General features: G+C 43.2%; 1 protein-coding gene across 4 annotated transcripts in view; it reads right to left on the bottom strand.

The window, feature by feature from the left end:
- RFX3 (regulatory factor X3) overlaps positions 1 to 16,956 on the bottom strand; it is a 456,270-nt gene that overhangs the window by 16,769 nt on the left and 422,545 nt on the right. For all 4 annotated transcript variants that reach the window (XM_077475023.1, XM_077475024.1, XM_077475022.1 and 1 more), the window contains 4 exons: positions 13,430 to 13,527; positions 13,200 to 13,349; positions 5,728 to 5,936; positions 1,952 to 2,105 (listed from right to left, as the gene is read on the bottom strand). In XM_077475023.1, the coding sequence (XP_077331149.1) occupies positions 1,952 to 2,105; positions 5,728 to 5,936; positions 13,200 to 13,349; positions 13,430 to 13,527 (611 nt within the window). The remainder of the gene's footprint in view (positions 1 to 1,951; positions 2,106 to 5,727; positions 5,937 to 13,199; positions 13,350 to 13,429; positions 13,528 to 16,956) is intronic.

A 16,956-nucleotide genomic window follows, 5' to 3' on the forward strand; every position in this document is an offset into this window, starting at 1 on the left:
ACTGAAGATCATGGAGGAGAAGGTTTTGGCAATAATGATTACTCCGTTCTGTACGGAGGAGGCCATGGTTCTCCCTCCTTTGTCACCTGGCGACATGCCCACCAGTCAAGTTGCCTCAAAATCGGGACCTGCTCCTTCGGCACGACCAGTTTCATCCCAATCCAGCCCACCTAGCCTTGACTGCATGGCTTTTGAAAGGGACGGGCTGAACAGCCTGAATCTGTCTGAATCAGTGGTGTCAACCCTACTTACAGCAAGGAAACTTTCTACTAAGACCACCTACCACGGAATCTGGAGGAAGTTCGAGACATTTTCCACTCAACAGGGATTTTCGTTTTAGAACCCATCTGTGGCTAATGTGTTGTCATTCCTTCAGTCCGGTCTGGATGTAGACCTCAGTTACAATACCATTAAGGTACAAGTTTCGGCACTGGCAGCATTGACTGACGTTCCTTGGGCCAAAAAACAACTTGTGATCAGGTTCTTCAGGGCGACCATCAAGATTCAGCCCCCTGATTCATTCCATGTTCCCAAGGTGGGACCTACCGTTGGTACTGAAGGGGTTGCTGAAGTCACCTTTTTTTTCTGGACTCGACCAGCTCAATATATTACCTAACATTAAAGATGGTGTTCCTGACAGCAATGGTTTCAGGTAGATGAGTTTCCCATATTGCCATATTTTCTTGTAAGGAGCCCTATTGCACGTTTTTCCCAGATAGAGCTGCGTTACGTCCTTCTCCAAAATTCCTGCCGAAAGTCTCTTCGGAGTTCCACTTCAATTGGCAGTCGGTACTTCCAGCCTTTCCACCGCCACCTATAGTCCCGGAAGGGTTGTATTTACACAAGTTAAACCTGAAGACCATGTTGCAGATGTATTTGGAGAGAACGGAAGCGGTTTGAAAGTCTGAAGCTCTTTTTATATATCCAAGTGGCCCCAGAATGGGCATGCCAGCCTCTCCAAGGGTAATTTCATTGTGAGTGGTGAAGACAATTCATATGGCATATTCACTGGAAGGCACCTCTCCCCTCCCCAGGAGATTCGGGCACACTCAACCAGAGTGGTCTCATCATCTTGGGTGGCCTGGTGCAAGGTATCAGCGGACGTGGTCTGTAAGGCAGCGAGCTGGAGTTCCCCTAATACTTTAATTAAACATTACAAACTAGATGTAGCATCTGCCCAGTTAGGTCTCATGGGAACATCTGTATTGTTTTCTGCTCTGTCTTGATGTTAATAAATTTTCCTTTTGGCAGCATCTGGTGTCTGAGTTTCATTTTGTTTCCCTCCCTTTGTGTGTGCTAGTTAGGTCCCGAGGTTGTGCTGGCAAGCACAGGCTGAGCAGGGAAAATGGAAAATTGTCATCCATACTTACCGTAATTTTCCTTTCCTGGCTCTGCCTCAGGACAGCACATACTCTCCCTGGACTGTCGCAAGCTATTCATAAGAACACCTGCACCAGGTACTGCCTGCCTCTTTCTATACAAGGGTGTCCTATACGGGGTCAAGGGGCGGGGTTGGCCCGAGGTTGTGCTGTCCTCAGGCAGAGCCAGGAAAGGAAAATTACGGTAAGTATGGATGACAATTTTCCATTATATACCTATCAGGAATGCATTCAATTCAACCCAATTCAAAATAATAATAAACAGTATGAAAGATGCCAGTTTACAAGGGTGGTTTGCAAATTGTGAAGTGGATGCTGACAAATCACTTAAATTATATAAGCGGCTTAAATGTTTTAGGTCAGCTTCACACTAACTGTACTACTGACATACAAAGTAAGTAGAAAAGCTGTGTTTATCTCATTGACCATATAAATTACTAAGGTAGTATTATGTACTTGAATCCTGTATATAGTTCACAATTTATATTGTATATAACCATTACTAACAAAGAAATACTAAATGGACCCGCTATAAATAAACTGTTCAGTTAAATATGTGTTGACAAACTCACCTCTCCCATGACTGCTATTGGTGATTCTCCAGTTGCCTGGGCAACCCGATGTTCAACTAAATAAAACATGTATTCATCATAGAGAAGGCGAATCAGATGGAAAGAGCCAAAGCTAGCAGCGCTGCGCAAGGTTAAGTCGCGAATAACCATGGAACTGTATGACAAAAAAAAAATACAAAGCTTTAAATACTAGCATGCCACTTTGTTTAGTACTATCAATGTAAAAAACACAATTTTATGAGAATCGTTTTAATATAGTATTTATGGTGTAATCATACTACACAAGAAAAGAGCATAAATATCTCAATGCATCTTAGTGGGAAAAAAAGTTAAAAATCATTATGGTAGCCTAGACTTTAAAAAATTATTCTGGTGCTTTGCTGCGCAAGGTTATTAAGACCTTACTTCAAATGTTTTGTTTGAAAGGCCTACATTTGTACAGTTATAATTGATACTTAGAAATTCTGAAATGGACCTACTAAGCTATGAGCTAGATTAACTGCTTAACCACTTCAGCCCCGGAAGATTTTACCCCTTTCCTGACCAGAGCACTTTTTACAATTTGGCACTGGGTCGCTTTAACTGGTAATTGCGCGGTCATGCAATGCTGTACCCAAACGAAATTTGCGTCCTTTTTTTCCCACAAATAGAGCTCTCTTTTGGTGGTATTTGATCACCTCTGCAGTTTTAATTTTTTGTGCTATAAACAAAAAAACAGCAACAATTTTGAAAAAGATAAACAATTTTTTTACTTTTTGCTATAATAAATATCCCCAAAAATGTTTTTAAACAAACAGATTTCTTCATCAGTTTAGGTCAATATATATTCTTCTACACATTTTTGGGATCACTGACATTTATACAGTGATCAGTGCTATAAAAATGCACTGGTAGGGAAGTGGTTAACACTAGGGGGTGATCAAGGGGTTAAATGTGTTCCCTCAGTGTGTGTTCTAACTGTATGTGGATAGGACTGAGTAAGAGAGGAGACATATCTTTGTTCCTTTTTACTAGCAACAAACGACATGTCTCCTCTCGCCTAACAGCACACAAATCACTCATGCACACGATCGCGTGTTGCCGTTGGTGATTGTGCCAGCCGGCCATACGTATTGGGTCCCCTGGCATGCAGCCCATGTGCGCGTGACTCGGGTGGCACATGTGTGCCCCTGGCGGCGCACGTGCATCCTGGCGGCTCTTAAAGGGACGACATACCCATATGTGATTTTGCGCACCCGTGCCACATTGCCAACATATATTGGCGTGTGGTTAAAGTGAACTAGTTGTTCTGCCCTGCATGGTATGCTTTAAACCAGGGGTAGGCAACCTGAAAGGGGTAGAGATCTACCTGAACAACATGGGAGAAGTCAAAGATCACTGTGCACAGCATCGCCTCATCACACCTGATTTAAACCTTTAATTGCCCCACTACCGTGTAGCAATAGCGTGCATTGCACGGCAATCATGAGTTTAAATCAAGTGGTGAGACAAGATATTGCCTCCTCATCACCTGTGATACACACTCAGCAGCAGCCAAAGGTGTACACATGCTGCATCATAAATTAAGCCCCCTGTTGATTTTGGCGGGTGCTACCGATTGCCACTCTCCAATCGCCCTACAACTGCATGCTTCTGTGGGATCCAAGGGATTAAAGCAAGTTGTGAGAAAGCAAAACAATGCTGCCTGCTTTAACCCCTTGTTTGCTGTACTGCACAAGTTTGCAGGGCACTTGCAGAGCGGCATCATTAATTTGAATGCGTCATGCTTGGCAGGTGCTTCACCCAGCGACCATGACAGGGTGTATAACTTTTTCTGCAGCTGTGATATGTGTACAACCCTGACCACTGCAGCTTAAGGGAGTGTGGTGGGGGCAGGAGCGGTAAAAACATACCTTTACTACGGGGTTTTACCACCCCCCAAACAACTACAAATGTAGAAAAATCCTTACTGTTCTGAGCCCCTTATAAGGCTGCTTTCACACTGTTGTGCTGTGGTTTACCTGCACTGTGGGTGCAGCGCAGTGCATATGCAACCTTCCTGGGTTTTTCCATAGACTTCTTTTATATGGTGCACTTGTAGTGCACTTTCTGAAAGCACTCCTGCATTCAGAAAGTACTCCAAACCCACAGGTTATAATTGAAATCTATAAGCACAGCAAACCCACAGGAAAGCTGCAGGTACACTCACGGTGCAGGTAAACCACAGAACATCAATGTGCAAACAGTAATATACTATAATGCCCAGTGTATTGCTTCACACTGACCTGACAATCTCTTCTTTCCTGCTGCTGGCATCACTCTGGAGACCGCTAGCTGGGATAAGAGGTGGAGTGCAGTTGGTATAATGGGTCAGGAGCCAGCACAACAGAGGAGACATCAGCTTATACAGCATTTTGTTCCCTACAACAGCTACAACTTTACAAGTAACCCCTCTGAATTGCACTCTGATGCTTTGGGATGGAGGGTCAGCAAGCCCAGACTGCGATCTACCAGTCACCTGGCCATGATCTACTGGTAGAACCGGATCTACTAATTGCTGACCCCTGCTTTAATCCCTCTATCCCAGAATGACATGCTCATATTTCCTTCACTCCCCCAAAGCTATATTAGGCTACTAATAGCAGAAGTTGCCACCCTGTGTAATCTACTCAGTTGTAGCTTACACTTTGATTTCTCCTCACTGCAACAGTGTTGTTGCATGCTGATTGAGACCAGTGCTAGCATATGAAGTTACATGCTCCTCCATACTTGGACGTATTGTGTATTTTCTTTGATCCTGGTGGCTGGATTGAGCAGCAGGGCAGCAGAGGAGAGGTATTTGCTTTTTGGAAGAGTAGATTAACGTTAAACAGGTTTTTGTCCTGGATAGGGCCTTACATAAAGTTTAAAGCTGTCCATAGATGGCTAGCTGACCATAGCGGGCTGAACAAAAGAAAAACAGAAGATTCCATCTACACAAGCAAAGTAGATGGAGGAAAGCTGTCAGAATACAATAATCAGCAGATGCAGTCCTTGATTGACAACAGTTTTCCAGCATTTACACACCAATTGAAATTTGTCAGGTCCCTGCTGAACTGAATGCATTTCAATGAGTATATGGCCAGTTTTACTCATATGTTACTACTGGATTCAGAACATTCCTAGTGAACAGGTAGTTCAGTTCACTAAGGGATACTGCTATGCACCAAGAAGTGACAAGAATGCTATGAACCCCCATTTTAAAGCAGAAATACAGAATATTTCCCAGCACCAATTTAAGGCAGCGCACAAACAGAAAAAGATGAATAAAACTCAATGCTCCTATTGGATCAGGAGTCCGCTTAACTGAGGTGTTGATTCCCCATTATCCACCACTGTTATTAGGAGTTAATGCAAAGCATGGTAGCCAGGGACATATCACATAACAGCACTAGACTTCTTCACTGGTAACTAGTAGATAGCGTCAATGGCATGCCACAGAACAGCACATCTCTCATCTCTGTTGTAGGGCATCACTGTGGGTGAGATTTTGACTTTGGCTCTTGCCTGTTTCTGTAATACCACAGCAACAGAAATTATTTATAGCGTTTAACTAACTTTTGGAGGCGAGTTTTGAACAAATGCATATCCCTGTTGCAGGGTACCACTTTAGGTGAGATTTTCAGTTTGGCCTTTTGCCTGCTTTTGTAATACCACAGCAATAGAACTATTTATAACTTTAAAAAAATGTTTTTTATATATAAAACAATATAGCTAAAAAAAACACACACACATTACATATTTACATTTAATTTTACCTGTAAAATGACCATTTTAGGAGGAACTGTCGTGCTGCCTTTGGAAAGCTGGGCCTCCCTTCATAAGGTTTCAATGCTTGCGTCACCACATTGTCCAGCCAAGCAGCCCACTGCTCCAAAGTGCTTTGCTGCTGAAGAGTCATCTTGAAGTCTGTTTCTAATCTCTGCACCATATTATCATCACACTGGCACACCCAAGAAGCCTGCTCCTGTCAAAAACCATCACACCATTACATTAAACTTCAAGAAATCAGTAGATCCTAAATTACTTTATTAAGTATTGACCAGGTATTGTAGTCTAGTTTTACTAGACATACCGTATTTATCGGCGTATAACACGCACTTTTTCCCCCTTAAAATCGGGGGAAAGTCGTGGGTGCGTGTTATACGCCGATCCCCACTGTCTGCGAGTCAAAAATACCGTGCGCGGCCGAAAAATACCGAGCGGCGCCGAAAAATACAGAGTGCTGCCGAAAAATACCGAGCTGATTGCTCGGCTCCGCTCGTAGTCCCGCCTCCCTGCTGTTTCTCTAGCGAGCGCTGCCGAAAAAGACCGAGCCGACTGTACTGTGTACTCGGCTCGGCTCGGCTTGCAGTCCCGCGGAGCCCAGCCGAATACACAGTACAGACGGCTCGGTCTTTTTCGGCAGCGCTCGCTAGAGAAACAGCAGGGAGGCGGGACTACGAGCGGAGCCGAGCAAGTCGGCTCGGTCTTTTTCGGCGGCGCTCGCTCGGTCTGTCTCGGCGGCGGGAAATTTAAACATGGCCAAGCTGCAAATGACACTGCAAAGCTGCAAACAGCGTGGGGCAAGCTGCAAATGACACTGATCATTCTGCAATGATGGACAAGGCTGCAGATGCACACTGATAAGGCTGCATTGAATGGCATTTAAATGTAAGTTTTTTTTTTCCTTAAACTTCCCTCCTAAAACTTTTTTCCTTAAAATGCCCTCCTAAACTTGGGGTGCGTGTTATACGCCGGTGCGTGTTATACCCCGATAAATACGGTAATTTATTGACTTAATTAATGAAAGATTTATTTAAAATGAAGGAAAATAAAAAGCAGAGGTAAAGTATAGGCAACCAGTCATATATCAGCCAAATATATTAAAGTCATTTTTTTAAGGTAGTAGAAAGTGGAAAGTAGAAACTTTTGTCAGGTTTTAATGTCTGCTTCTTCTCTACTGGGTTAATTCACCCATCTTCATTTCTGTTGATAACAGCTGTCATTGGGATAAATAGTGAGGGGAAATCCAGCAAGCACATGTATTGCAGTGACAAGAGGGGATTTCTCTTTACTTTAAAGAGATTTCTTCTTACTATCTGTTCTGCGTCTGGCTAGCAAGTAAAGGGAAATTACCTCAAGACACAGACAGTAAACAAAATAAATGGGGAAACTTTAGCCTACTGTATCCAAAACACAAAAAACAAAACAAAAAACAAATGGAATTAAGACACCGTATTTTTCAGGATCGTAAGACGCACCTGACCATAAGATGCATCTAGATTTTAGAGGAGGAGAACAAGAAAAAAAATATTCTGACCCAAATGGTGTACTGAAATATTTAATAAAGTATAACAGAATAATATTTTAACCACGTAAAGTGAACATCAGTCAACAATGGCATTAAAGGGATTGTAAAGTTAAATTTTTTTTTTTTTTTTAAATAACAAACATGTTATACTTACCTCCACTGTGCAGCTCGTTTTGCACAGAGTGGCCCCGAACCTGCTCTTCTGGGGTCCCTCGGCGGCTGTCTCTGCTTCCTCCTGCAGGTGCTTCTCACATTCATGCGAGCTCCCTCGCATGGTGAGAAGCATCTGCGGGCACGCTCCGGTGATACAGCCGGCGGCTATAGCCGCTCGCTGTATCACACGGCCCCGCCCCCGGCGCTCCGCGTCAGTGGATGTGATTGACAGCAGCGCGAGCCAATGGCTGCGCTGCTTTCCATCCATCCACTCCAGCCAATCAGCGGCCAGGCTGAGTGGTGAAGAGGAAGTCGAGGACGAGCGCGGGACTTTCGAGGGGTGAGGTAAGTAAACCGGGGGGGCTGGGGGCGCAGGCACTGTCAGATGTTTTTTCACCTTAATGCATAGAATGCATTAAGGTGAAAAAACATTTACCTTTACAACCCCTTTAAGGACCATCATCACTGTCATTAACAAATGAGGAGAGAGTTTAAGGTTCAAGTACTTCTAGTTTTCTGGGAACTTCAAGAACTCATCATCGCTAGTGTCAGAATTTATTAAGCTCAGCTGCTCACAATCACTGACATCACTTTCTTCGCTATCTTCATATACTATACAATCTTCAGTTCCATCTAAGGCATTGCTAATGCCACATTTTTGAATGACTGTACAACAATCTCCTCCTTCACTGAGTGCCATGATGTTTTCACCCATTCACAAACTTAAGTGATAGTGGGCCTCTTCATTTGTCCAGTAGGTGTCAGATCAGGATTACCAGCAGCCATCCATTTGTTCCACTCTTCTCGCATAAAAACGTTAAATGGTTTGTTGATGGAAACGTCAAGAGGTTGCAACTGGCTAGTAAGACCCCCAGGAATTACAGCTAGATGGGTCTTCACTTCTTTAAAGCACTATTTTGTAGTTTCGCTAATATGTGCTCTAAACTGGTCAAGCGCTAATAAGGCAGGTTTTTTCAGAAGCCCTCAAGGACATTTGGACCACACTTTTTCAACCCATACTCTCATTCCATTTTCGTCCATCCATCCTTTGTCATGAACATGTACAACAACTCCTTGTGGAATCACTTCTTTTGGAAATGTTTTCCTTTTGAAAATTAGCATGGGCAGCAATTTGGTGCCGTCTGCACAGCAGGACAACGCAACCGTGTAATGGGTTTTCTCATGTCCTGAGGTTTTCACAGTTATGGTTTTGGCACCTTTCAAATCAAAAGATCCTATTAGATGGCACATCAAAGGTAAGCAGGACTTCATCCATATTCCCAATCTGGCCAATTTCAAAACCATTTTTCTTTCTAGCATCAATCACAAATTTATGAAAAGACAGAATCCTAGATTCATATTTTTTGGGCATTTTTTGCGCAATTCTAGTTTTGGTGCGCATAACAAGGTCACATCGCCTCATAAATCTGTAGCACCACGCTGATGATCCAGTAAAATCCTGAATGCCTTTCTCTACAGGAAGGCGTTTGGCTTCATAGATTATCATTTTTGTAGAGACTGAGAAGCCATTATTCCGATGATGTGTGATCCATTCTTTCATGGCCACTTCTAACTGTGGCCACTTTGCAGCATGCCCGCGAAAAGTGTGCTTACTTTTATTTGCTTTTTGCAGCTGATCCTCCTGTTTCCTTCACTCTCTTATCATTTTTTCAGTTTGAGGCGACCCAAAATGTCTCTTCGCTGCTCTGTTTTCATGTTCCTTAGCATATTTTACTACCTCCAGTTTAAAAGGAATTTTATATGCTAGTCTTTTCTGCTTCATCATCCTTTCTGCTTTAGCACCTGGCCCAACTGTGGCTGGTTTAGCTGGCACCTGGTCCCTGCTGTGGGTGGCTGAGCTGGCACCTGGTCCCTGCTGTGGGTGGCTGAGCCAGTACTGGTCCCTGCTGTGGGTGGCTGAGCTGGCACCTGGTCCCTGCTTTGGGTGGCTGAGCTGGCACCTGGTCCCTGCTGTGGGTGGCTGAGCTGGTACCTGGTCCCTACTGTGGGTGGCTGAGCTGGTACCTGGTCCCTGCTGTGGGTGGCTGAGCTGGTACCTGGTCCCTGCTGTTTGTGGCTGAGCTGGTACCTGGTCCCTGCTGTGGGTGGCTGAACTGGTACCTGGTCCCTGCTGTGGGTGGCTGAGCTGGCACCTGGTCCCTGCTGTGGGTGGCTGAGCTGCTACCTGCTGTGAGTGGCTGAGCCGGTACCTGGTCCGGGCAGTGGGTGGCTGAGTTGGTACCTGGTCCCTGGCAGTGGGTGGCTGAGCTGGCACCTGGTCAGTGTTTATATCCAGTATTCAGAGGCAGTGTTTAGTAATGCCTTTTTTGATTTACTGTACCATAGAATACAGGGCAGGCACTGCTTGCAAATGCTATTAACTTGGACTTGAAGTGAGGAAACGACCAATGAGGGCTCACTTTACTGTATACTGTACTGTAGAATGAAGCACTGCTTCAGTGCAAATGCTATGAACTGAAAGGGACCAATGAGGGCTCACTTGATTAGTCAGCCGACTCAGCAACAAGAGAACAAAGCAATGCACACTTTGTATATCATAAGTGTCTGATAAAATATGTGCATTGCTTTGTATAGTGCCACTGCTTAATAAAACATGCAGATTGGTTTGTAGAATGTGCATTGAATACATTATATAATGTATAATTGTATAATGTGCATTGCATTTAGACAGGAGCAGTGTTGAATTTAGACAGGAGCAGTGCAGCGGCGAGTGGTTAATATACCGGTAATGTATTCAGGGGATTAGTGTTGCACAGTAGCTGATATATGACAAAACACAGGCTGAGTGCACGGAGCAACACGTGTGGGCGTGCCTCCGCGCACTGGACAAAGCTTCCTGGCTGATTCAACAAGGACCGCCCCCTTCCCTTGCTGCAGTGCTGCTTGGAAAAGATGCCGCCGCAAGCCAGTCTGACCCCACCCGTGAGCTCAAGCTGATGGCGCTGGCTGCCTTACATCTGCGGACGTGCTCTCTGACAACCGCTGGCCTGGTATGTTAAATGGCGGAGACAGGGGGGGGGGGGTGGCCATTCAGTATTCGGACCATAAGACGCAGGGACATTTTCCCCCACATTTCTGGGGAAAAAAGTGCGTCTTATGGTCCGTAAAATACGGTATATCTAAACCCAGGAACAAAAATGTAATATATCACAACTTACCAGTTCTAAGATATAGTGGCGGCATTTGTCAGCATTCTTTGTAATGACAAATACATTTTCTGCACATAAAGAAAAATAACCCGCTGATCCTGTCTGAAATCTCTACCGCTTGTTGATCCTTAACTGAAATCTCACACAATGTTATCAGCCTTCTCAGTTATCTCCTGTAAGCACCAGAGCACCACCCCACTATATAATGGTGATAAGAAGAGGAGGTGATTGTAGTTCAAATCAGGACAGCACCCTAGAGTAACAGCTATGGCTCCCTCCATAGATGCAGTACAATGAGGAGCATTGTCACCCTAAGACAGAAGTATGTTATTGACAGAATCAACAGGTGAAAAAAAAAATTTGTAGCCACCCCATCTAAGGAATAGTTTGCTGCAATATATTACATTTTTGTTTTTCGGCTTAGAAAAAACTTAAAGGGGACCTTGTACTTAGTGGACATGAGGCAAATATTGAGTCTGTACAGGCTGCAGTCATTGAATAATTGATTTTTAATAAATTGCTGTTTGAAGTGGTTGTAAACTTCAGAAATTGAAATTTGAACAAAGTAGATAATGTGTACTTGTCCCTATCCAAAGCACTGAGTGTGATTTCTCTCTGGTGCCTTGTTCCTCTGCTATCTGCAAGAGTACCTTCTGACAGCTTTTAGCAACTTCAAGAAATAATTGGTATAACAGGAGGGGGGGTTCCTTTCCTCCAATCAGGGCTCAAAGCTCTTCTCACTGAGCTCTGCAATGTGAGACTTCAGATCCCCGCCCCCTCCTTTTCAGAGCTGAGAAATGCTGTGTATAATGTTTGTTTTGGAAGACTGTAGAGGAGAGAGGTCTGCAGATAAACAGGTAGAACTTATGTCCTGAAGGAGGATTTGTTTCTTCTCTCTGTATCACCTGATGCTAGTCACTTCACTGGGTATAAGTAAATATTTTCAACCACTTTAATGTTTAAAACAAGGCCAATCTTACTTTTGTTTTCTTATCATGCAGTATAAAATGCAACATTAGAAATGCTTATTGAACAATTAAAAAGAAGGTCTGGGCAAGTTCATATTCAAATCACTGTATTTTTTAAAATCGTTTGTTTTATATAAAGAATCCACCTAAAGTGGTTGTAAAAAAATGTTTTTTCCTAAAATAAAAAATAGGTTTTTAGTTAACTGCTCTGTTCAATAGTATTGCACAGAGCGAACCTTTACTTCCTTTTCTAGGGTCCCCCACTGGCGATGTCTGCTCCTCCTCTTTGGCATGTGCTCCCATAGCAAGCCATGTGCTATAGGGGTATACATGTTAGTGTGCTCTCGAGCTGGGCTTTGTGAGTCCATAGACACACACAGCTTCATTGGAGCCTTCCCCTGATCCCTCCTCACAGGATTTGATTGACAGTAGCAGAAGCTAATGGCTTCCACTGCTCGCAATCTGTCCTGTGAGCAGAGAGACCAGTTGGGCACAGCTCTGGATTGAGAGAGAGCTAATGGGTTGGGTGGGGAGAGAAAGAACAGTTATTGGGACATTTTTTACCATAATGCAGGGAATGCATTAAAGTACAGTGGAACCTTGGATTACGAGCATAATCCGTTCCAGGAGAATGCGTGTAATCCAAAGCACTCGCATATCAAAGCGAGTTTCCCCATAGAAGCCAATGGAAATGAAGATAATTCATTCCACATTGACTTCTATTGTATGCAGTACCGCACGTGGCCAGAGATGAGGGGCGCCGGAGAGACTCAGAAATACTCAGAGACCGTTCAGTGCCACTCGGATGCACTCGGAAAGTCTTGGAGAGGCTCGGAAGCACTTGGCGATGGAGTGTTTCTGAGTATTTCTGAGTGAATCCAAGTGGCTCCGATGTGTCACCGGTGTCCCCGCACCTATTGTCAAATGCGGTACTGCATGCCGCAGAGGCTTAAATCCTGCTTGTTTTGCAAGGCAACACAAGAGACAGGATTTTTTTTAAATAATAGCTTGTATTGTGAAACACTCACGAACTGCGTTACTCGCAATCCGAAGTATTACTATATAACTAAAGACAACATTTTTTTTTGTTTTGGATAGGGAGAGGGATAAGAGCCCCTGTCAGTTTTAATCACGATAGATGATGAAAAAAAAAAACTGACAGGGGTTATTACCCTCCCCTAGGCTCGGTTCACACCAGACGCGGCACGACTTGCCGCGCCACGACCTGACAAGTCGCCCCCGTTCTGTACTACGGAACCGTTCTAGTAGGAGCGACTCGAGTCGCTCCGACTTAGAAAAAAGGTTCCTGTACTACTTTTGCGGCAACCTCGGGCGACTTGCATTGACTTCTATACAGAAGTCATTTTGCAAGTCGCCGCTGTGGTCGCGGCAGGTCGCGGCGCGGCAAGTCGTGCCGCGTCTGGTGTGAACCGAGCCTTACTCTATCTGAAATGAAAAAAAAAGTTTTGCCCATAGTTCTACTAAGGTAAAACGTTATTTGACTTTATAACCAATTTAATAATTATATACTGGCATATGCGTCTTTGCTGACAATAGTAAAATAGGTAAATTGTGTGAAATTTTACACAATCCATACAAATCATTAAAGGAGCATTTTTTACATTGAACATCTATTTTTGCTTTACCTGGACATTGGCAAAGTCAACACGGTTGAGGTCATTGAGCATCTGATTAATCTGAGATGTGTTCTGAAGCACAGCACGGGCTGCCTGCGCCAGGTGATTGAGAGATGTATATCTTCGCAGAGTTTGAGCAAAGGCACTTACAGCAGCAACCTGTCAAGACAATTTATTGAATTACTGAAATCAACATCAAAAATTGAATGTTTTTGTCTACTGAACAAACAGTCACTCACCTTGGTTTGCATCATTCTCTGTGGAATATTACTCATGGCACTAGAGAGCCAACCTTCAAGGCTTTTTGCAAAATTACGAACGGCTTGGGTCAAGGCACCTGTAGGAAGACAAAAGACATATGTGAGTGCAATTTATAGCATCATTTTAGATATTTAGTACACTAGCCGATGAGTATTGTTCTCTACTAATATAATCTGAATATATTGTGAAAGAGGGTGCTTTATGCTTTGAAAAGGAGAAATTAGTTATAAAATAAAAATGAAACCAATCTGGATGTTAAAACACATGATGCTTGATAATTATTGGTAACTAAATAGTCTAAGGAATCACTGAGGAGCAGCCAAGTCCAAAAATCCACAGAATCACAGAACCAAATATTACTCTCATACTGTCTTCTGAAACAATACAATAGCTCCAATCAGTCTAGGGAATGCTCCCAGTACTACAGGAAACTGAACAATGTGTAACTACCTGGTATAAGCCAGTGGAATCTGCACAATAAAATAATATAGATAACTAAAGAGAATTTGAAAATCTGTCTGGCTTACAGTTTATATGTTTCTCTACCGATTGACCGATTCATTAACTAACTCATTACAACCAAAAGACTTATCAGAACCCTGAAGAAAAGGGAATGTGAGATATTTGCTTGAAAAAATCTGCTAGATAATTATAAGATTTTAAAACCGCACAACCTGAAGCTTTCTGACTGGTTGCCATGGGTAACACCACCTGCTTCTTTTACACAGGTTCATAGAAAGCCTCAGTAACAACCAAAATGCTGCATCGTTAACAGTAAATGGCCCTGCTCATTTTGCTTGTTCCACAAACATCTACATTTCCAGTGTTACAGAGCCTCCTGGTGACCACCAATGCAACAGCAATCATCAGGTAAATGTACCCTGTCTTGGTGACCACTAGAGCCCACAAACTGCAATATCATTTGAAGGCAAAAAACAAACAGCCAGGACAGTGACAGTTTGTTTCTTCACCAAAATAAGATTTAGCCCTTGACAGCCAAACCTAGAGTTGCTCTTAATAGTTCCTTGAAGTATTAACCACTTCCCGACCAGCGCACGACGATGTACGTCGACAGAATGGCACGGGCAGGCATATTGGCGTACAGGTACGTCCAATATTCAATGCCGCCCTGCCATCGGGAGCGCGCCGCCGGCGGCGCGCTCCCGCGCTGGTCGGGACCCCCGTGAGTCCGGTCGCGGGACCCGCGGACTCGATCGCCGCGGGCATCCCCGCGATCGTCTCACGGAGCGGCCGAATGGAGGAAATGCTGTGTAAACAACATTTTTCCATTCTGCCTAGCAACTAGTGACGCTGATATCTGCTCCATGTGATTGGAGCAGAGATCAGTGTACACTAAATGAAAGCCCAACCCCCCCACAGTTAGTAACACACCCCTAGGAACACTTAACCCCTACACTGCCACCCACTGGTTAACCCTTTCACTGCCAGTGTCATTTACACAGGAATCACTGCATTTATATAGCAGTGATTACTGTATAAATGACAATGGTCCCAAAAATGTGTCAAAAATGTCTGATGGGTCCCCCACAATGTCGCAGTCACAATAAAAATCGCAGATCGCCATCATTACTAGTAAAAAAATAAAATAATAAAAAATTATTAATAAAAATGCTATAAAACTATCCCTATTTTGTAAACGCTATAACTTTTGCGCAAACCAATCAATAATCGCTTATTGCGATTTTTTTTACCAAAAATATGTAGAAGAATACGTATCGGCCTAAACTGAGGGAAAAAAAACTTTTTTTATATATTTTTGGGGGATATTTATTATAACAAAAAGTAAAAAATAATGCGTTTTTTTCAAAATTGTCGCTCTATTTTTGTTTATAGCGCAAAAAATAAAAACCGCAGGGGCGATCAAATACCACCAAAAGAAAGCTCTATTTGTGGGAAAAAAAGGACGTCAATTTTGTTTGGGAGCCACGTCGCACGACCGTGCAATTGTCAGTTAAAGCGACGCAGTGCCGAATCGCAAAAAGTGGTCTGGTCTTTGACCAGCAAATTGGTCCGGTCTGAAAGTGGTTAAGAGATAAACCAATTAAGTTTGAGTTTAAAGCCACCTACTGCTCTGTGATCAACTACCTACTTTTTATGGCATTTTCTGTGTAGTAAGCCTCACAGATTAATTAGAATTAAGATTAATTATAACTTTCAATGTACACTGAAATAACAGTAGTAAATTGGGCAAGTTGTCCAATACTCTAGTCAGCACATTCAAAAGTGCTCTAGATATGCATTTATTGGACACAATAGTAATATCCAAAATGATCGTTACATAGTAGGTGAGGTTAAAAAAAAACGCAAGTCCATCAAGTCCAACCCATGTGCTTGATTATATGTCAGTATTACATTATACTGTATATCCCTGTATGTTGTGGTCATTCAGGTGCTTATCTAATAGTTTTTTGAAACTATCGATGCTCCCCTCTGAGACCTGTGGAAGGGAATTCCACATCCTTGCCACTCTTACAGTAAAGAACCCTCTATGTAGTTTAAGGTTAAACCTCTTTTCTTCTAATTTTAATGGGTGGCCACGTGTCTTGTAAAACTCCCTTTCGATAAAAAGTTTTACCCCAATTGTATGGTATTTATAAACTGAAATCATATCCCCTCTCAAGTGTCTCTTCTCCAGAGAGAATAAGGTCAGTGCTCGCAACCTTTCTTCATAACTAATATCCTGCAGGCCCTTTATTAGCTTAGTTACCCTTCTTTGTACTCGCTCCATTTCCAGCACATCTTTCCTGAGAACTGGCACCCAGGACTGGACAGCATACTCTAGGTGCGGCCAGACCAGAGTCTTGTAGAGTGGGAGAATTATCGTTTTCTGGAGTTGATCCCCCTCTTTAATGCATGCCAATATTCTGATTGCTTTGTTAGCAGCAGCTTGGCATTGCATTCCATTGCTGAGCCTATCATATACTCGGACCCCAGGTCCTTTTCCATCCTAGATTCCCCCAGAGGTCCCCCCCCCCCCCCCCAGTGTATGTATTGCATTCATATTTTTGTCACCCAAGTGCATTATTTTACATTTTTATACATTAAATCTCATTTGCCATGTAGTTGCCCATCCCATTAATTTGTTCAGATATTTTGCAAGGTTTCCACATACTGCGGAGAAGTTATTACCATGCTTAGCTTAGTATAGCCCGTAAATACAGAGGTTGAACTCAGGCCTCTCCATCTCCTCCCCTCCTTTACAAACCCCCTCTTTGTAAACAGGCAGAGAGCACAGGAAGTTATCAGTTTAATCAGTAAAATCAGTAAAATCAACAGGCATTTGATGTGCAATGGTATGGTTTTAAATACACTTTAAGGCCACTCAGACACTATTTCACCTGCCAGGCAAGTAACATCTCCTGGCTCTGGTGACCATAAAGTGTAAAGACTCGCATCACAGACAAAATCTAGAAGTAAAATCACAGACTTAAGACCAGTGGAGGGCAGGACCTAAAACAAATGCAATATACTGTATTTTGCATTA

This window comes from Lithobates pipiens, unplaced genomic scaffold (assembly GCF_037356315.1).
Source record: "Lithobates pipiens isolate NorthernLeopardFrog02 unplaced genomic scaffold, aLitPip1_a1.2 Scaffold_13, whole genome shotgun sequence".
NCBI classification, from domain to species: Eukaryota; Metazoa; Chordata; class Amphibia; order Anura; family Ranidae; genus Lithobates; species Lithobates pipiens.